Here is a 22425-nt window from a genome sequence, read left to right on the forward strand (position 1 = left end):
GAGTATTTTCTTTTTGAGACATATTTACATAGTAAATGGCAAAAAATGCAGAAAAATTGTATTGCTGGTTTAGGCGGTATTTAGATATTTAGTTTGTACTCGAGAATGAGTAGCCGAATTTCGTCAGCTTAGCTAAGAACTATCGGTATCATCTTGGGTCGTCCCATTCGTTTTTCGTCAAGTTCTTAAATTAGTCCTATTCTGCTTTCGTCACTCATTCTACATTGAAAGCCACTGACGATTGTGACGAATGTAGAAAGAGTGACGAAAGCAGAATAGGACTAATTTAAGAACATGACGAAAAACAAATGGAACGACCCAAGATGATACCGAACTATCATGGTGCATTTTGTAAACAATCGCTTTTTTTGTTTGCACACAGACAGTCTGGGTTCGATCCCCAGTAAGACATAACTTTTTGTATTTTTTTTTTCACTTAAACTTCGTATTTTTTTTTATAAATTAAAATCTTTGTATTGTTGATTGATCAAACCGCTGTGTGGCGCTGTCATCGTGCACGGTCCCAATAAGCTATGCTCGCGAGGTCTACAGCTCACAGAGCCACTAGTATTACAAGTTACAAGCAAGGCAAACGGGTCCCTGTACTTGTCAATAGTGATGGGTAGGACATCAATTTAAAATGAGTTTGTATGAGTACCTCATTTTCTAAAATGAGGTGTTACAATGTCTTACTTCAAATGAGGTGAGGTACTAGCATATTTTCAGCGTCGACTATTCCATTAATTCCAACGGCGACAAAAATATTTAATGTATATACATATTTATGTATTCATCACTTCCTTTATAAATAAATAAATAGTAACATTTAATTGGAGTGCAATTCTGGAGGTTAAGAATAGAATTATTAGGAGAAAGTTAATTTTAGAATCAAGTAAAATGAATAGAGGAGTGAAGTAAGACATTTTTTCGGTACGAAGTACTGCGACAAATTAACAAAATGAGTGGTACAAATGAGGTGCCTCACGAGTGAGCGACTCAACACTACTTGTCAAAGTATGGCTCACCGCGGCATGGCGCACATCTCGCACGCGTCGCGCCGCATGGAGTTGTGGAAGGTGCAGATCCCGCACGTCCACACCCCGCTCTCGTCGCCCACTGATGCTGCCATCTGGTCGTCCTGAGCACATAACACATGTTACAATAATTGTAACACAAATCAAGTTTAAATAACAACGCAAACATGTGGCACTTACTGACTGAAAATACGCGAATTAAACTGCGAAAGTATTATTATTGTAACACACGCGCGCACAACATGACAGGTGTACCTACAGATGTAATAGTGCATAATTATTTTACATCGTATTTTCACGGAAACGTACGAACTTGTCTTGCTATTTCAGTCAGTTTCGGTACATAAAATACTGAGGTTGACTGAAGTAGCATGACAAATACGAAAGTTTCCGAGAAAATACCATGGAAAACAATTATGCACTACATCTGTAAATACATATAATTCGCTACTCGTCATTCCAGATAGATTGCCAGTGGTGTCACCAGTAAGAAATATAAAGTTGAAAATGGCGGTCACTTCAGTTCGAAGAAACTTCCTGAACATAAATATTCGAGCGTGGCCCAGGCAATGGAATTTAACTAGGAATCTCTGTGTCATATTGATTAAAGCGTGATGCATTCTATCTCTCCTTTCTCTAACTATATGCTTGGGTCGCATATGTGTCGTCCAGTATTCTAACCCTGACATGTAAGGGTAAATCTTGGCATATGGCAACCTAATGTATCTGTAGCAGTGTGTAAAGGTCAACATCGCCTGAGTGTTAAGTCACAGAATAAATAATAGTACTAGGTACAGAAGGTTCACTGTCTAACAAAACGCGTCTATTACGACAGATATGACCGCTAGGTGGCGCAAGCGCGGGCAGGCGTCCGTTCCGTAGCGGTGCCCGGCAACTACTATGTCTAGACACCAAAATTGGTGTGGGCCGCATGTACTTGTAGCGACGCGACGAAATCGCGGAGTAAGCCACGCCTGGCCCCGTAGACAACATGCCAATCGCTAATGCTCCGTAGCGAACGAAACGCAACTGTGTCACTAATATGGAGGAGTGATAGAGAGACACGAAGCGATTCGATTGCGAAGCGCAAGTGATTGTCACCTTGGCCATAGAGAAAAAAATACATAGAGTGCTCACACCATACATCAGTTTTGGTACCAAAAAGACTATTATTTTCATAGTCGACATCTAGCAACGAGTAGCGTGATGTATGGAGTGAGCACTCTACTCTTACTATATTTCTGTATGCCTTGGCTAGGCCAGCTGGTCAAGTGTAGTGTAGTTTAGGTACCGCGCGCGCACGGCCGCCAGCAGCGCGTCCAGCGCCTCCAGCGGGATCGGCAGCGTCTCGTTGCTGGCCACGTACACCAGCGTGTGTAGACATACCTGAGCCGCACACAGGTGCTCTAGCGTGGCCCAGGCGGGCGTGTCGGCGCGCCACCGCTCGGCGGCGAGCGCGTCGCGCGCGCGCACGGCCGCCAGCAGCGCGTCCAGCGCCTCCAGCGGGATCGGCAGCGTCTCGTTGCTGGCCACGTACACCAGCGTGTGTAGACATACCTGAGCCGCACACAGGTGCTCTAGCGTGGCCCAGGCGGGCGTGTCGGCGCGCCACCGCTCGGCGGCGAGCGCGTCGCGCGCGCGCACGGCCGCCAGCAGCGCGTCCAGCGCCTCCAGCGGGATCGGCAGCGTCTCGTTGCTGGCCACGTACACCAGCGTGTGTAGACATACCTGAGCCGCACACAGGTGCTCTAGCGTGGCCCAGGCGGGCGTGTCGGCGCGCCACCGCTCGGCGGCGAGCGCGTCGCGCGCGCGCACGGCCGCCAGCAGCGCGTCCAGCGCCTCCAGCGGGATCGGCAGCGTCTCGTTGCTGGCCACGTACACCAGCGTGTGGAGATCGGACATCGCCTGTCAAATCAAAAAGGTAAAGTAAATTCTTTATTTGCATTAAATCAAATCAAGTATCTTTATTTTGCATAAAATATGGTACTAAAGATGGACTTAGCAACTAAGAAGCACATGCATACTTCACCAGCAACTGGCAATGTAAAATATACATTCATTGCGATTTTCACGGAAAAGCCAAAAGTAAACAAGGCGTAGACTTTAATTTTCTTAGGTAGATCAAAACTCGGGGGAACGCCGCCCGCGGGCTGAAGCGATAGGAATCGTTGGTGCTCACGCCGCAGGGCACGTCTACTAGTAGGTAGGCTACGGGGACCCGTCGGAGAGAGACTGACACCTATTGCCCATAAATCAAAACACTGACCTCTAAGAAACTCTCAGAATCTTCCAGATGCTTGTGCAGCGCTTCCCTCGTCTGCAGATACTGCGGCAGCGGGCGGTGCGCGGGGGGGAAGGCCGCCCGCGGGCTGAGGAGGGGGGAGGCGTTGGTGCTCACGCCGCAGGGCACGTCCACTAGTAGGTACGCTACGGGGACCCTTCGGAGAGAGACGGACACTTCGTTGCCATACGCGTCTTTTTCCTGAAACAAATGAGGATTTTAAAAGGGCTTTCGGCGTTGTGTGCAGTAAGGATAATATGGTTGAAATTCATGAAACAAAATGATGTAAAGGATTATATCGCGTATTATTAATTTTATTTAAAATACACCGGTTGACCAACGCGAAAAAGGGTTCGAAATTTAGATGTTATTTAAATCAATTATGCGAGAGTAACTATCGCAGTAACCGAAGACAATAGTTTGGGTTAATTGTTAACGAGAGTCCAATTGAAACATGATACATAAATGATCACAGATAGGATAGAACGCAGTGACATAGAAAACTACATAATTTCAAATAAAAGTACTTGCTATATCTATTTCTAAGTAAACATATGCCTAGGATAATTGAACAGCAAAACATGAATGAAGACTCTGACCACGCTAACTTTGCACAAACTTGGCAGTAAGAATGCATACACATATCCGTATAAGCTGGAGCTTATGGATACTGGAAGTAAAATTTGGCATGATAACTTCTAAATGAGCCCTTAGACGGCGCGCGAACTCGCATGCGATTTTAGTTACATTGCGGATCATTGAGGTTACAATAAAACCGACCGATCAAATAACACAATGTAATAAAACTCGCATGCGGGTTCTTGCACCGTCTAAATGAGCCCTTAGCGTGGTACCCAAAATGCCTAAGTACGCTAACTTATCGTAAAGCATACCTGTGGGAATCATTTCATATCGCGTAAAACCTTGACATACCTAATGGGGCTTTGGCCTAGATTTCTACTACGTCCTCAATCCAGACTATATAGCCTTCCATTTAATATTTGAGAGTTCGAGTGCACTTGAGACACACGAATATAAAATATAACCTCGTAAGGCTCAATGTGCATCATAATGTACACTCCGATTCAATCTAATTAAAACCTTTCATAAACCAAATAAAGTAGCATTTCTTTTGTTTCATTTAACGAAATCCTTCCCATTTAACTATACAACAAGGTTCAAATTAAAAATAGGAAAATTTTGTATTTAGGATCCTTACGAGGATAAAGATTGTATGTCCTGTTCTCAAAAGAAACAGGAGTCATTGTAGTGCTCTCGACCTATCTAGTTTTTGTACCAAAATGTTAGCTACTTATTTTCATTTTCTTTCAAGTTTCGAGAAGAGGAAATACAAAATGAGAGCTTAATTATAGTATGAAATTTTTCCTATGTGTTTTCCCAGAAATATCCAACTTTTTTAAAACTTTCCGTTACTTTCATATCTATAATATTCACTTGTATTTAGGTCTTACTAAATTTCTCAATTGCAAGTATTGCAACGTTCTTTTTTTAGGATGAACCAAATAATTTACCGGAATTTGATGACCTAATGAAACTTATTTTACCGTTTGCCACAAGGAACAAAATAACTAATACTACCTACAATCATAAATCATATCCAAAGCCAAAATCAACATCGCTTCCGACCTTGAAACCACCACCAATACGCGTGCGCCCAACCAGGCATTCAATAAAGCCTAGGATACCTATCACCGCGAAATGCCTAGGTGACCTACATGCACGCAATCGATACGCCGGGCGGTGATAACGATAACGGACGTCCCGACCAACATTTCTGTATATATTTTATGTCCAAAGACATAGGGCCGAAAACGGTAGATAAATTTATAATCGTGATTGTACAGTTTGGTCCTGTGTCGTAGTAAATATGCTAACCGAAAAAGTCATAACAGCATATGAATTTCATACTGGTATATGTGACGTCCTAGGGTAAAGGTACCTTATGGCGGTTGACTCTTACGCCATTATTACAATACTATTGCGGTGCTATGCGACGTAAGCGCCAGCCGCCATAAGGTACCTTTTTCCGTGGAACGTCACAAATGTCCTTTTGGTTTTAAGCAGATATTACAACAGCCTCGCGCATCTGACAATATAATCTTGCAGATATCCCTTTAAAGAAAAAAGTTTGAACGCTCTTCGAATCCCATACTGACTTAAGCCTTTTCGTTCCTATAACGTGGCCGCTGTCCCAACCTAAAAGGTCATAAGTCCCTACAATTTTCATACAAACTTAATCCCTTTTGGTGTGGGTCGGTTGTAAAGTTTCGCCCATCTGACGACATTGCACAGAATGACGTGATCATGAACCAGCGGGTGATAGTTACGCCCTTCCAGGGCGGGCGCGTGGGCGGCGTTACGGTGCGAAGTTGTCGCGGGTGCATGCCGGGTGACTTTGTCGTGGGGTAACGTAAATTGGATCGGAAATTTTTAGCGTCTTAACACATTCACTGGTAGCGACCCGCTAGGCGGGTTCTCTGTTCGTAGGCGGTTTTCGCTACAAAGTGGGTAAACCACTTAATCGGCTACGCTCGTATCGCGCACCGCACGGTGGCAGCTAGATAAACAGTTTTTTGGAGAAACAACGCTCTTATGTCGAAAAAGTTCTGCAGAATTGACGTCTGTTGTTTAATGAGTTTCGTCTAATCACTAATGATATTTCTTGTACGAAATATCATTAAATATTCTACCGGTTCTTTTTCGGTCTGAAGTGCCCAAAACAGTAAACCCCAACCCATTGCGACTATGTACGTAAAGTTTAGCGAGCCGAGCGAAAAAGTGAACGTTTCGTGCGTTAGGGAAGGACATAATTAGTAACCTTCCGCTGTTAAAAAGGTATCGGTTTTGTTAGACAAAGAGAATTGTGTACGAAGGTGATACTATGGTCAAATCTTTTTGTAACCATTGGCGCGTATGAACCCTGGCAACGCCATACGTCGTCTGTGTATTATTTATTCTGCGGTAAAGCGACGTCCTTACAAAGTCACGGCGCCGATTCCATCTGTTGATCGAGCGTCCAGCTTGGCTGTGTACATAACAGTGATGTGGCAGAGCTCGTCCAACTAAGTTTAGTTACGGTAGTTAGTTAGGAGGATGTGAACGGGTCACTAGTGGGACGAGCGGAAAAGCGGGAAAAGGGTGACCGGTGAAGTGAGTATTTTTAAACTTTGAATATTTTAAATCTATAACATTTTTTTTAATTAAGGTTTTTGCGCTTTTTATGTCAAAAATGAAATTATCATCTGTCCTTATAGATAAACTTCTGTCCAAAAATCCGGCGTAAGAAACTCGGCGGGACTTTTTTGTTCGAAACGGTGTACGTCAATTAATATATTTACACTGGATGTGCCTTTCTATTTTTTAAGGTAGTGTAAAAAGGACCAATAATATTTGGTCTAGATTTTTCCAACAACAGCCCGCAGTAGATCAACATATGTCTGCCTAACTAAGACGCGAGAGAGTCTGAATTTGGGTAGAATTAAGAGAGGAAGAGATTAAAAGATAATGAGTTCATTAACATTCTAAAGTCATTTTCAGGGATGGTTAGTGTTCCCACAATTTGGCTCCGTAATTTTATGAGTTCATCTACTCTTTCAAAATCATAACACAATTTTTTATTTCTAAAAGCCTTGCCTTGACGTTAACGTTGACCGTGTGTTGACCACAGATGGCGCACTCTCCGCCCCCAGGCTCCATTGAGGAGCTGGCCCGCTGCACCAGCTGCCACCGCGCCTTCGACGAGGCCGAGCACGAGCCCAAGCTACTCCAGTGCCGACACTACTTCTGTCTCACTTGCACCCGCCACGTCCTCGGCGCCGGGAGGGAGATATACTGCGTGCATTGCTGGAAGCGAACCATACCACCTGGGGGACTGGTTGAGCATTTGCCGACCCATGCACCAGTTTTAGCTTTGGCCCTTCGTCTTCAGAATCAAGAGTCGGATGCGTTGACGGTTGAAGAGCAGGATGTGTGCGCTCCGCATGTGATGCCAGCGCTCTGGTGTGCTACATGCAATGTGTTAGCCTGTCGTGCGTGCACCGAGCATGCCCCGCATATGCTCCGTCCAGCCGCGGAAGTACGAGCGATGCTACTCCGAGACGGAAGAGCGTTGCATTCGGAGTTGATCCACCTAGCGGAACGCCAGCGGAACTCGCTGCTCCGAGCTTTAGACGCCGCTACTGCCCTCAAACTGAGACTAGAAGGGGAGTTAGCCTCGCCGGTCGTCGAATCAGAACCATCAGCGAATGCAGCATTGCCGGTTATTGCCGCTGAACGTGATCGCTTGAAAGCGCTATACGATCGGACCCTGATAAACTGTCGACTGGACGATTTAGCGCGCTGCTCACTAGCGCCTGTCAATTTCGATTTGCTGCGGAACGCTTTGGCGGTTGAGGTACCGGGGCCTCCGGAAGCGGTTGATCCGGTGCTTTTTTTAGCGAACTACTGTATGGCGCAACTGTTCGCTCGCTCGCTGACCGCAGCCGCGCCTCCGTCCCCATCAACAAGACCCCATTTCTTCTTCGCGCTGGAAGTCGACAGAGCTCCTGCAGGCCGGGTGGTCATCGCTTTGCGAGAGGACGCGGCGCCGCGTATGTCACGCAACTTCGCAGCTTTAGCTACAGGGGAACTCGGGGTAGGCTATCGCGGCTGCTGCGTTTTCCAATGCTGGGAAGGCGAGAGCGTTATAACTGGAGATTTTGAGTTAAACAACGGTCGCGGCGGACGCAGCGTTTACGCTGAGGGGTACTTCATGCCGGATGATTCTAGGCTGCCGGCCGTACGCGGTTCTGTAGGTATGCGTCGATCGCAGAAGCGGCACGATATGCTCGGGTTGGTCGGCTCCCAGTTCAGGATCGTACTGCGTGAGATGCGCGGTTTCTCGGCGATCTTCGGGAACGTTGTCGAAGGTCTGGAGATAGTCGACCGGCTCAGCAGCACGGGTGACCTGGCTGGTAAGCCTCACAGTTCCATCGTCATCTCCAACTGCGGCCGTCTCTAATTTCTACCTCTACTTTCCGCGAGCCAACTTCTACGGTCGGCGCTATTAGGGTTCCGTAGCCAAATGGCAAAAAACGGAACCCTTATAGATTCGTCATGTCTGTCTGTCTGTCTGTCCGTCTGTCCGTGTATGTCACAGTCACTTTTCTCCGAAACTATAAGAACTATACTGTTGAAACTTGGTAAGTAGATGTATTCTGTGAACCGCATTAAGATTTTCACACAAAAATAGAAAAAAAAACAGTAAATTTTTGGGGTTCCCTATACTTAGAACTGAAACTCAAAAATTTTTTTTTCATCAAACCTATACGTGTGGGGTATCTATGGATAGGTCTTCAAAAATGATATTGAGGTTTCTAATATCATTTTTTTCTAAACTGAATAGTTTGCGCGAGAGACACTTCCAAAGTGGTTAAATGTGTGTGTGTGTGTCCCCCCCCCTGTAACTTCTAAAATAACAGAATGATAAAACTAAAAAAAATATATGATGTACATTACCATGTAAACTTCCACCGAAAATTGGTTTGAACGAGATCTAGTAAGTAGTTTTTTTTTAATACGTCATAAATCGCCTAAATACGGAACCCTTCATGGGCGAGTCCGACTCGCACTTGGCCGTTTTTTTTTATAGAAGTTTTGAAGTATTTTAAGCTTGCTGTGGTTCGGTTGCCACTTAAGGGGCCCACTGATTACCAGTCCGCCGGGCGACATCAGCCTGTCAGTTGTTCGAAACTGTCATTTTGCGTTTAACTGACAGGCCGATATCGTCCGGCGGACTGGTAAACAGTGGGCCCCTTTAAATACATATATTTTTGTTATCGATGTGACAGAAGCCAAGCCTCACGTATAGCTAACTGATCTAAGTACATATTAATGTCAATGTAACGGCCCGCTTTAGGGTAAGAGATATATTTATAGTATTTACACGCGGCGCCGCGTAGGGTCTAAGACTGTGATGTAGGGTTTACGGCGAGGAACGACTAGATTGTTATATTTTATCTAATACCTTTAAACGAGCAATTCTTGTATATATATATATATATATATATATATATATTTCAGGGATCTCGGAAACGGCTCTAACAATTTCGATGAAATTTGCTATATGGGGGTTTTCGGGGGCGAAAAATCGATCTAGCTAGGTCTTATCTCTGGGAAAACGCGTATTTTCGAGTTTTTATATGTTTTCCGAGCGAAGCTCGGTCACCCAGATATTCGTATTTATCAGGGTACCTCCCATTTAACTTTAAAGTCGTTTAGCAGTAGTGTTTAAATTCGGATAGAACTTAGTTCCATCGATTGTTAATGGGAGGTAGCCCACATATCGTGCTGTGTCGTTTGCTTCGACCGCGTAGATACACAAATGGACCAATTTTTAATTTTGTTGCCGAATTTTTTATCGTAATAAAATTTATCGTATCGTCGAATAAATTTGGTGGATATAGGTATTCTGAACAAAATATGCTCAACTACATCGTAAATCCTAAAAAATCTTCCTCTGAGTTACGAAAACAGACAAATTTTATCCAAATCATTCGAATAAATAATTTTCGACAACAAAATAAAAATCGGCCCAAATTGTATTGCATATTTGGGATAATAGTAGGTGGATCATAGTTCAGCACTCTTCAGACTAATTATCGGAAGAGATCTACTAATTTTATTAAGAGACATCCACCTGATACTATCCTATCGTTTACTTCGACCACGTAGATACGGTCGACGTATCGAATAGTCAATAGTAGTTTGTGTTACAAGGGATCAAAATGATATATTTCCGTCAAGGGCGTACATTGAATCCTGAATGAAGCGATGGATTCTACAATAGAATCTCGAACGTAGTGAAAGATTCCAAAGTAGAATCCTGAGCGTAATGAGGGATTCAAGTGTTAACGCCCAAGACGAAATAATTTTGATACCGTGTGACACATACTGCTTTTCACATCAACTATGAGGAAAATAAAAAATCTTAGTGTTGACACAATCTGATGCTTAAACAGATTATTTAAGCTAAAAAAATAATGTGCAAAACAATGTAAAAATAGTGTGCTAGGACAGAAAAGCGTTACTTTGATCCTTCCTAGCAGGGAGGAAAAGTGCCACTTTGATCCCTCCTAGCAGGGAAGAAAAAGCTCTTTTCAGAATAGGTGTGAAAAAGCTTTTTTCCGAATAGGTGGTGTGAAAAGAATAATTAATAGTAAAAGAGGTGTGTGTTATACCTTTTTTTCTATTAATAAGTATTTGTTATAGTAATAAATATAGTAGTCGCCGCGGACGGCAGTCGTTGTCGTGTTGTTACTGGTCCACTTGTGACGCTGTGGATTTCTGATCTGTCAATAAATCTTCAAGCAGCCAACTCGTTTTATTGGTCCCTAGCTTTATTATAAACGAACTATAGAAATACTTTCATCATCATCATTACATAAGCCGTTATATCGTTCATCATCATCATCATATATTTAAGAGTAAGAGTCTTGTCGGTGGAGCAATTTCCATGTTTGGCGGTCTTCTGCCTTCTCTTTGACAGCCTAAATGCCACTTGCATCATCGCGCTAATCCGGGGTTACGCGGTTAAACCGTCATCCCAGTGACAAATTGTACTGGTAACCATAGTAACTCCGGGTTTAACCGGTTAACCCCGGGTTAGTGGAATGGTGCAAGTGGCGCTAATACGACAAGATGTTAAGTTTTTCCTTATTTGATTCATGTACACGCTCCTTATCTATAGTTCTTAACAAACTCCTTTCTCCTACTATACGTTATATCGTAACACATAAGAACGATTTTGACGACCGATCTGGCCTAGTGGGTAGTGACCCTGCCTGTGAAGCCGCGGTCCTGGGTTCGAATCCCAGTAAGGGGATTATTTGTGTGATGAGCACAGATATTTTGTTCTCGAGTCATGGTTGTTTTCTATGTATTTAAGTATTTGTATATTATATCTATCGTTGTCTGAGTACCCATAACACAAGCCTTCTTGAGCTTACCGTGGGGCTTAGTCTATTTGTGTAAAAATGTCCATTTATATTTATATAGGAAAATATTTGTGATTTCCGATAAAATAACTAATAATACGAAGTAACATTTCAAGAATCAGGTAGATTTGGTATTGAAGCCTGTACCTTATAATAGACGTCGGGCACGGGTCGGTCCGGCGTGGGGTCGCGCACATAGCCCAGGTCGGGCGCGTCCCGCGTGGGCAGCAGCAGCCCGCAGCGCTCCAGGGCCTGCGCCTGCGCAGACACCTGGTAGCCCTCCAGGTGGATCTGGTTCGTGCTGTCGCCTGACATGCAAAAATAGTTCATTTCGATACAAGTGCGAAATATCAAATATCAAATATCAAATATCAACATTTATTCAGCAAATAGGCCACAAGGGCACTTTTACACGTCAATATGGAATTTACATACAGCAAAAAAAAAAACACATTAATAATTATAAAATACAACTAAGCCGTAAATATCAAATCAAACTAACATAGAGATGTATAAAGCCTCTAAATGTCGAATTACAGAAAACGCAATAACAATAGTATTGAAAAAAAAAAAAACACAAAGATACAAAAACTATAATCTAAAATTATTTAGAGATGTAAATGTCTCTAAGTGTCATCATAACTAAAAGATTAAAATATATAGTAGTTAATCAAATTATCCTTAGAGATGTATAGGGTCTCCAAGAGTCAAAATCCTGTATACCTAATTAAAAACATTCATTAAATTAAAGAAAATGATAGTAAAAATAAAATAGCATACGAGAACCGAATGAGGTGTGTCCATGTAATTATACTCAAAAATAAAGTTACTAAATATAATAGCTCGTGTTAGCTTAAATAGACCAGTCTCCACAAACAGCACCCGTTCACGAGTATGACGCGTATCTCAGCCATCGCCTCTCTCAACCTTCATTCGGGAAAAAGAGGAAATTCGAAACGAGTGGCTCCAGGTGGATCTGGTTCGTACTGTCACCTGACATGCAACAATAGTTCATTTCGATACAAGTGCGAAAAAGAGGAAATTCGAAACGAGTGGCTCCAGGTGGATCTGGTTCGTGCTGTCGCCTGACATGCAACAATAGTTCATTTCGATACAAGTGCGAAAAAGAGGAAATTCGAAACGAGTGGCTCCAGGTGGATCTGGTTCGTGCTGTCACCTGACATGCAACAATAGTTCATTTCGATACAAGTGCGAAAAAGAGGAAATTCGAAACGAGTGGCTCCAGGTGGATCTGGTTCGTACTGTCACCTGACATGCAACAATAGTTATTTTCGATACAAGTGCGAAAAAGAGGAAATTCGAAACGAGTGGCTCCAGGTGGAACTGGTTCGTGCTGTCACCTGACATGCAAAAATAGTTCATTTCGATACAAGTGCGAAAAAGAGGAAATTCGAAACGAGTGGCGGTAAATTAAAACACGACCGAAGGGAGTGTTAAATCGACACGAGTTGCGAATTACCTATTAGCACGTGTATCGAACAACGTTTTACAGTACATATGGCACTTTAAAGTTTCGACATACGCACGAAAAGTGCTATTTTACGCACTAGTACTGTAAAGGTAATTTTTAATAGGCTACATGACTAATTTTCATTTATGGTATCAATCGATCGGGTTTGTTTTTAGGATCAAATGTCTATATGGGACCCATTGCATTAAAGTAACACAAAAGTCAGAAATTGTAGTCAAAGGCCGACAGTCGCACTTCACACGCGAAACGCCCTAAACAAAACGATAAGGGAACGTGACGTCAAGGTCTCTGGGAGCCCATATTGTAGTATGGACAAAACAAGAAAATTGCGTTTCTGTCGGGGAAATATTGCGTTTATGTATATAGTTGCCATACAATATTTTTTTGGATGAAATGTAAGGAATCGAATTAGTGCGCGCCTCGTGGATATTATGAATAATTAGCTTGCATTGACGTAACTGGCAAAGTAGTTCTTAAAGAGGCCCTTGGGACCCAACATTTACTATAAAACTTGAGAGGACTCCGTCAGACGTATTAGCCATAAGCCAAAGGCGGTTATGCCAGCATTGACCTAATATTTATGTCTACAGCAGGGATGTTGCGAATATCCGCATCCGCAACCGCGGAACTTCCGCATTATTTTCAACATCCGCATATGCATCCGCTTCCACATAAAATCAATGCGGAGTTTAATGCGGATGCGGATGTGGAACAGGTCGGTACAAGAACGTCTTAGCATCGGCGTAAGTGCTAGACTGCTAGGTAATTTAAATCATTCGCCAAAAAAACCTATTAGAAATGAGCAGTCAAGCGTGAATGGGACTTAATGTACGGAACCCTTGGAACGCGAGTCCGACTCGCACTTGGCCGGTTTTTTGAAATAAAAATTACTAAAATGTAATATTTGACGTTTTTTATGTACCTACCTTGACATCTGCATCCGCGGATGTGAGCCTTTAAAAATCCGCATCCGCATCCGCGTCCGCGGATGTAAAAAAAATCGGCATCCGCAACATCCCTGCTACAGTACAGTAAAGGGAAACAGACTACTATAGGGCGATATTTACTCAGAAAATGTAAACAGAAGTCTTCAGATCAAAAATGAAATAACCGCGAAAATCGAAGTTCGTAAATTGCGGTCATTTTTCTCTGTCACTCTAATTACGCCTTCATTGGAGTAAAAGAGAAAGATCCCCGCAATTTGCGAATGTCGGTTTTCGCGGTAGCCCCTCAGCACAGACAAGACATCCTCTAGACTGAGCATAGTAACGCTACCCCCTCTGCCACTATATACGGTAGTTTTACTCCATCTTCGAGTCAAAGTGTCAGAATCCCGTGCCGTGATTGGTCCGTGTCTTTGAACGGACCAATCACGGCACGGGATTCGCTCACCTCGTCCCCCCGCACCCCCGTATTTTTAGCAGCATCGGTTTCATGAAAGAATTGGCCTAAGCTCAGTCTAGAGGTTGGATTGTCAGTGCCCCTCAGAAACTAACCTGTAACCGCCACGGTGACGAACTTGGATCCATAGTAACCGCTGTCCGCGTGCCGGCACGCGTTCGGGTGCTCATTCTGGAAGTGCGCCGCCATTATGCATTCTTGAGCAGATAGGAAATGCGTGTCTACGCCCCTGCGGACAAAGGAAGTTAAAATAAAACTTACTTATTACTTTAAAAAACCGGCCAAGTGCGAGTCGGACTCGCGCACGGAGGGTTCCGCACCATCAACAAAAAACAAGCAAAAAAACGGTCACCCATCCAAGTACTGACCCCGCCCGACGTTGCTTAACTTCGGTCAAAAATCACGTTTGTTGTATGGGAGCCCCACTTAAATCTTTATTTTATTCTGTTTTTAGTATTTGTTGTTATAGCGGCAATAGAAATACATCATCTGTGAAAATTTCAACTGTCTAGCTATCACGGTTCGTGAGATACAGCCTGGTGACAGACGGACGGACGGACGGACGGACGGACGGACAGCTGAGTCTTAGTAATAGGGTCCCGTTTTTACCCTTTGGGTACGGAACCCTAAAAAGTAAGGAACAAGATGTAACTTCTTTACAGTCCAAGTTGCATCAGTTCAAATGGTTATAACGGCCTAATAATCTTTGTTTTTATATCGAAGTAAGCAATCCAAGCATAGAGAAAAAAAATACATAGATTTCTCACGCCATACATCAGTTTTGGTACCAAAAAGACTATTATTTTTATAGTCGACATCTGGCATCGAGTAGCGGAATTATCAGTACTGCTACTTGACAATAGATAGCACCATTAGACTTTCCGGTTGGTGCTACATCTGTTGTCAAGTAGCAGTACAGATAGTCCGCTACTCGATGCTAGATGTAGAGTTGTAGACTATGAAAATAATAGTCTTTTTGGTACCAAAACTGATGTATGGCGTGAGCACTCTTGTCTTACTATATTTCTCTATGATCCAAGATACCAAAATGATAGTTCAATTGATGTCACTTTAGAAGAACCAGGTGAACTCGGTACACACCATGTTATAATATACCATATGCTTACCACATTAATATATTTCTAGCTTTTAGCAGTCAGACGAATACGGACAACAATTGCCAGGTGCTTGTATACTGTACTAAGAGCACATACTGTACTATACTTAGTTTTTTTTAGCATTAGAAAAAAGGTAAACAATCTTGACATGTTTATTTATTAAATAAATATTTACATAAATCAGTTACTATTACTTATAAAAGCACAAGAATATAGATTCGCTTACATCTATGCAATAAGCAATAAGTCATCGGTCGGCAACCTGCGGCCCGTGATCCTGTCAGTCGCGGCCCGCGAGCCTCCCTGGCTATTTTGTATGTAATATTGACAAACGACAATGTCTGATAAAGTCATAAATATTAACAAAGTACGGCCCGCGTCAACTTCGTTAACTACTATGTGGCCCTTGGCTGCTAAAAGGTTGCCGACCGCTGCAATAAGTTATACTAAATGCCAGTTAACTTAACAGTAGGTCAGAGAACAAGCGGTGAACTCTCTGGTTGGTGTAATCTACTACCGGTACATACCTCGTGCACTGCACCTGCCCCGGCTTGTCCTGTAGCGGCAGCAGGTCAGTAAACAGCCAGCCCACCCGCCGGAGCCCTAGCTTGGAGCAGATGTGCTCCACCAGCTGCCCTTTAGGGTCGGGGGCTATGGTGACGTGGTCGCGGGATGACGTCTGCGGCGGCTCGTAGATCGCTTCTACTCTCGCACGGATGCCTGTGGAGTAAACACACATTTTATGATTAGGTCGAATTGTGTTTTTTGAAAAACTAATTATAGCCAGCCTTTTATGAATGTAGTATGAAGTTCATCTAGCTATAACATGAATATGGTACATCATATCAAAAAACCGGCCAAGTGCGAGTCGGACTCGCGCACGGAGGGTTCCGCACCATCAACAAAAAATAGAGCAAAACAAGCAAAAAAACGGTCACCCATCCAAGTACTGACCCCGCCCGACGTTGCTTAACTTCGGTCAAAAATCACGTTTGTTGTATGGGAGCCCCACTTAAATCTTTATTTTATTCTGTTTTTAGTATTTGTTGTTATAGCGGCAACAGAAATACATCATCTGTGAAAATTTCAACTGTCTAGCTATCACGGTTCGTGAGATACAGCCTGGTGACAGACGGACGGACGGACGGACGGACGGACGGACAGCGGAGTCTTAGTAATAGGGTCCCGTTTTTACCCTTTGGGTACGGAACCCTAAAAATTAATATAATCTTTTTTGTCAAGAATTTAATATTGTCTATATTATATACTTTCCCCAAAAATAAAAATAAACTGTCAACCGGGACATATTTCATATTAAAAGGGGGGGTTCCGGCAGGGGTAGGGGTTGGGACGCTAGTATGCGTAAAGCACCATACCCAAAGGTATCATATATACTACATTCATAAAAGGCTGGCTATAATTTGTTTGTCTTCCCCATACATTAGAACCTAGAACATAACTTGACCGAATCATTAGGAAACTGGCAAGTTAAATCACACCGGAATACGGACCAGTGTCAGGCGTGGCTCACTCCGCGATTTCGTCGCGTCGCTACAAGTACATGCGGCCGACACCAATTTTGGTGTCTAGAGCAGTAGTTGCCGCGCACCGCTACGGGACGAAAGTCTGCTCGCGCTTGCGCCACCTAGCGGTCATATCTGTCTTAATAGACGTGTTTTGTTAGAGTGAAACTTCTGTACTTAGTACTATTATTTATTCTGTGCCAGTGTCTTTAATAGATGATTACATTTTAAAGCAAAATAGTGCCTTTAGAGATGACATTTGAAATGTAGGACAATAATCCACGAAAAGTCCAACTGTAGCCGTTTATAGCACTTTCGACTTTAGCGGAACTAAAATTACACAACGAATTCGCGAATTTATTTACCGACGTTTCGTCACAGGTTTTACTTGTCGTGGCGGCCGATTGTGTATTTAATTGTGATTTAATATGTGTTCAAAACGCAAATGTTTTAAATCTCATATAAAAATCCATAAGTTAAATGACGGCCAAACTTGACAGATGGCAGTTAAACAAGTTCTTTAGAATAATCTAAACATACCTAGTGGCACCAACGGGTGATGCTCATATTGTCCAATCAAATAACCGACTCGCTGATGCCCCGAAGTGCGCCAGTAGCCCAGGAACCGTTCAACGACAGCCGCTGACTCGACCAGAACATTGTCGACGAAGCGGAACGGTTGCCTGTTCAGGGTTAGGGCTCCGGGAGCGCATTTGGAGCAGATGCCGCGCGGCCAGGGAGGATGCTCCGTACAACCTGGGAACAGGAATCATGTGTAAACAAATTGACCTAACAGTCATCATCATATCTTTTATCGCCCACTGCTGATCATAGGGCTCTTTAAGTACGCCACTTATCCCGGTCCTGAGCCAATCTCATCCAGAAGTGACCCGCAATCTTCCGAATATCGTCCACCCAACAACCCAACGCCAGGCACTTCTAACGGTACCCAATACCAAGTACAGTAGAGTCCGGTTATAACGACGCCCAAGGGACCGCTGATATTACGTCGTACTAACCGGACGTCGTACTAAACGAACTGCCAATTTTCATATATTTTTTTAATTAAAATAATAACATCATTTTTTATTTATTAATACTTATGCGACAATCAACGAAAAAAAACATTTTAATTAAAATATTCATTTATTTTAGTATTACAACATTTAGTCTTAAATGCAGAGACTTGTGTGTTTAGAAGAAGCCACTTTTATAGGTTCGCGTACTCACTCATCATCCGCAAACTACTCGAATCCCGTAAAATAAAAAGTCGTAATTTTTAGGGATCTAATCAAGGTGACAATCAAAAAATAAATAAGTTTTTTGTCAAACATTTCAATTTTGACTCAAGCCTTTATCGCGGACTGTTTAATTTTGTTTCACCAAGCAACCTATACTCAATTGAGACAATTCTTACAAACCCAAACTCAATTAGGATTATTATCAAACAGTTCCTATGGCCACCTCCAGCTCGAAGGTACCAAAATATTGCATTGTCACCCAACTTACATAATTATGTATGTGAAGTTTAAGCTCAATTGAATAATGCGAATTGGGTTTTATTTAGTTTGCAAGATTACGAAAAGTCACAGTTTTTCATCTTGCTGCGTATAGGCAAAGGGGGGAGGGGAGTTGGGTGCGCGGGACGGAGTAAGCTTCTTACCAACAATTTATTTGTAAAAATTACGTCGCTCGTCGTTGTAACCGGACTTGACGGACGGATTTTGTGTCAATTTCCGTCGTTAAAAGCGGTCGGTCGTTATAAGCGGAGTCGTAATAAACGGTTGTACTTTCATAGTAGCTCGTACTAAAACCAAACAAGTGCTTATACTTACGTCGCTATAAGCGGTTGGTTGTTATATGCGAAGTCGTACTAATCGGACTCTACTGTATTGGCTATGTAAATAATCCGTCAGAGACAAACAGGCTAGCACATTGCAGGCTAGCATGCACTGGGCCCAAGATAGAGCGGCTTGGAGAGCACTGGTGAAGTCTCCACTCGTCACGTCCCTCAGCCATATATCAACAATCTTGATACTAAAATATAAAGACTCGTCATAACGGACACATAGCGGAATGTCCAAGTCGCAAAATGTGCAGGTTACGTAAAATGAGCAGATCGCAAAATGTGCAAATCTCATAATGAGAAGATCGCAAAATGTACAGATGTCATAATGTGTAGATTTTGAAATAGAGCTCGGATTCTACAGTTCCAAAGAGCGTAATCGTTGCCAATAAGGCTTCTGTTGATTACCGAATGTTAAAATATTTTGAAACAAGCCTAGCTGGTATTTTTTTTATTATTTTGATATGACATTACGATATGCACCTTTCGCGACCTGCACTTTTTACGATTTGCACATTTGGCGTACTGCAATTTTTACGATTTTTCACATTATGCGGCCTGCACTTTTTACGATGTGCACATTTCGCGACCTGCACTTTTTTAGATTTGCTCATTTCGCGACCTGCTCGTTTTACGATCTGCCCTAGTAGCACGGTCGCATTTTTATCGTTTATCACCATGCCTGTCACGTTCTAACAAGTATGTAAGTGCGAAAGTGACGGGCATAGTGATAGTCGATAAAAACGACGGCCGTGCTGAGCCCGCTGCAGGTTTTACTACCAGCACCTTCTGCGATTTGCACTAGTGCTCATTTTGCGACTCGGACATTCTGCTATGTATCCGTCATAACTATGTAACAGTTCTATTATACAAACTAATTAGATTTTCTAACCTGGTTTAATAGTAAGGTTCGGCTCTGTCAGCGAGACAAACTTGCCGGAAGTGATTTTGCGCAGATAAGAGTGGAACGACATGTGCTTGATGTTGTGTTCACGCAGGTAGCCTTCATCCCAGGGCTCCAGCGGGGAGCAGTGTACGCAGCACCCTGACGAATTGTGTCTGCACCTGAGGAGAAAATTTTCATTTGAAGATGGCAGCTGCCTGTTGATAAGGAATCTTCAAACCGGAGTCCATAGGTTCAAATTTAGAACCTATGGCCTGTGTCTTGAACTTCTAACCCAGCTCAAACTAATGAATTTCTAGAACTTGGTAGTAGTAAAACAACTTTATTGTACAAAAATCAGAACAATACAGGAAAAATAACATCAAATCAAAATTATGCATGGATATTACGACTGTCCAGAGCTAAGCGACCTGTTCACTCGAAACCCAAACACGCGCACAAGAGGACACTACCTTAAACTAGTAACAACAAAGCACAAAACAAATGTCGGGAAAAACTTTATTGCAAATCGTATAGTAAATGCTTGGAACAAATTACCCTCTGAAGTTGTGAACTCTACAAGTGTGAATCAATTTAAAAATAGACTCGACAAACTATCAAAACAGTGAAATCGTACTAAGTGAACTATGATTTAGACGCACCAGCATCAGCTGCCTATCTAAAACGAAATAATAAATAATAAATAAAAAAAAAATCATCAAATGCCTAAAAGGCAGTATTCAAAGGCAGTAGTAGAAGTTCTGTTATTGGCTATGCTATAAGTTCTCATGTTTTTTGTATATTATTTGATGTAAACGCTGTTGAACTTCTGAATAAATAAAAAAAAAACCGGAATCATAAAATACCCGATAGTCAAGTTTTCGGCACTGAATGTGTTAAAACCCGATGGCCATATGACTTACAATTTAGGATCTCTCTGGCGTTGAATGTGACCAGGCATCTGATATAGCTGCAGATCTAATTCGTCCTCAGCTGGCTTGTTTGTTTTACTATTCTTAGACAAAGCCGGGGTAGTTGTCTCCATGGGCGTGGACGGCCCGGCTTCCATGTGTGATGGTCCCGCAGTAGTGGCCTGGATATATGAACATGTCGTGGAAAACAGGGTATTATTGTACACTTATTTAATCCCATAACCATTGTGAATGTTAAAGATAAGATAAAAGATAGTTGATTCAAGTAGGTAGGCATATTAAAATGCGCTTATGAATGTCAAATAAAGCTACACCAACTCCAACCCTACACCTCTGCCTCGAGAAGATTTAAATCCCCCATCAATTGGAGGGTATCCCAATATGGGACTGGCAACAAACTCAGTGGGACAGATCTTTTCAAAATGTTACATCTTATAATTAATATACATTACAAGTAAATAAGAAAAATACAATTTATATGACTATAAAATTCATGCAATTATACACAGTAGGTACTTTTCTTTATAGAAGTTAACTTAAATAAATAAATGATATTGGCAAGGTGCGAAGTCGGTGGAGGGGGAAGTGGCGCTGATCGTCACAAACACAGGTTATCTTATGGAATGTCCGCCATTAGTACTAGCGGCAGCCGCTTGAACTAATTTTACTCCATAAGATTTAACGTAGAAAGTTCGCCAAAATGAGGGCAGCACCAGTCGTGCACCTATAGTCTTACCTTTTAAATGACATTGAACAAACCTTATTTTTTAGTTGTTTTGCTGTAAGTACTCCAGCACATAATGTTATGAAATAAATATGTTGTTGAAAACAATATGTTAACAATTTTAATTCCTTTCTTTTCTATGGTTCCTTTCTCTTTTCAGTTAATTTATTTTATACACAGATGTCCAATATGAGTATTAGGCAAATATTCAATAAATAATAGGCAAACCCCATACCCCAAGTAAAATAAACATATTAGTATTGCATTGTTATCGTTACCTGTGCAGTGTCTGATGGCTCAAAGATAATAGCACCATTAACAGGGCTGAGATACAGCATATCGCCGTGGCGTAAGCCAGCGTCACAGAGCCTCTGAGACTTGCTGGAGACGAGCTCATCCTGCTTAGCACGATCTCGGTGCAGCGCGAAGGCGAACGAGCGCAGGTGCAGCGCGTCATGCACGCGCTCGTACAGAGCCGCCGTTACGTCAGAGCTGGACATATCCACGCGCGTTGTGCCCTCCGCCGACTGCACGCGCAGCGTCTGGAACCGCCGATAACAAATCGTCAGATCATCGAAATTGCATTGTCATTCTCGTGTTTCTAGCGAGTCTAGAAAGACCAGGCGTGCGGGGACGATCAGAAATGAAGAGATAAAGGGTAAATTTGAAACGAAAGCGGAGAACAATAGCGTAATCGTTGGAAAATTCAAAAACAGTTGACGGGAAAGTTCTGTCGGATTTAGGGTAAACGGAACAGTTGGCAAGGTTTTGACAAAGGATGAATTTTAGTGCAAGTCTATTTCATTTGCCACGCAAGGTTGGAAGTATCAGAAATTAACTAATAAGAAAGAAATATTACCAATTTATTTGAACCTGACATTTTGTTCTACACATACACACTCAGGCCAGCAATCACATACTGCTGTCATGTCATTATCTTTTTTTTCAAGACGTTCATAATGTTTCCCACGAGAATTTTACTGTTTGTCACGATACCTCTTTGTTCTTTATATACGAAATGTAGTTGTTTTGTTGCAAATTGAAATGAATTTTTTAAAGTTATTTTAAGATGTGTCTAATTTCATGACGATTAGTGCAGAATTGTAAGAAATGTTATCATAACAAATTTCCAAGTAGGCAGGTTTTCGAACATCTATAAAAGGGATCGTTCACTATCTAATCCTAAAAACAAAAATG

The 22425-nt window shown here is 42.4% G+C and overlaps 2 protein-coding genes across 2 annotated transcripts; one reads left to right on the forward strand and one right to left on the reverse strand.

The window, feature by feature from the left end:
* Positions 1-1021: 1021 nt before the first annotated feature.
* Positions 1022-22174, reverse strand: LOC134651262 (nuclear protein localization protein 4 homolog). Its single transcript, XM_063506330.1, has 11 exons — positions 22088-22174; positions 21507-21770; positions 20496-20665; positions 19582-19754; positions 17384-17599; positions 15848-16040; positions 14298-14431; positions 11457-11617; positions 3301-3516; positions 2763-2939; positions 1022-1138 (listed from the first exon to the last, which is right to left on the reverse strand). The coding sequence occupies exons 1-11, from the start codon at positions 22106-22108 to the stop codon at positions 1022-1024; spliced, it is 1842 nt and encodes a 613-aa protein (XP_063362400.1). The 5' UTR covers positions 22109-22174.
* LOC134650746 (uncharacterized) lies at positions 6997-8376 on the forward strand. The gene has a single exon (XM_063505678.1). The coding sequence runs from the start codon at positions 7004-7006 to the stop codon at positions 8333-8335; it is 1332 nt and encodes a 443-aa protein (XP_063361748.1). The 5' UTR covers positions 6997-7003; the 3' UTR covers positions 8336-8376.
* Positions 22175-22425: the final 251 nt, after the last annotated feature.

This window comes from Cydia amplana, chromosome 9 (assembly GCF_948474715.1).
Source record: "Cydia amplana chromosome 9, ilCydAmpl1.1, whole genome shotgun sequence".
Taxonomy (NCBI): Eukaryota; Metazoa; Arthropoda; class Insecta; order Lepidoptera; family Tortricidae; genus Cydia; species Cydia amplana.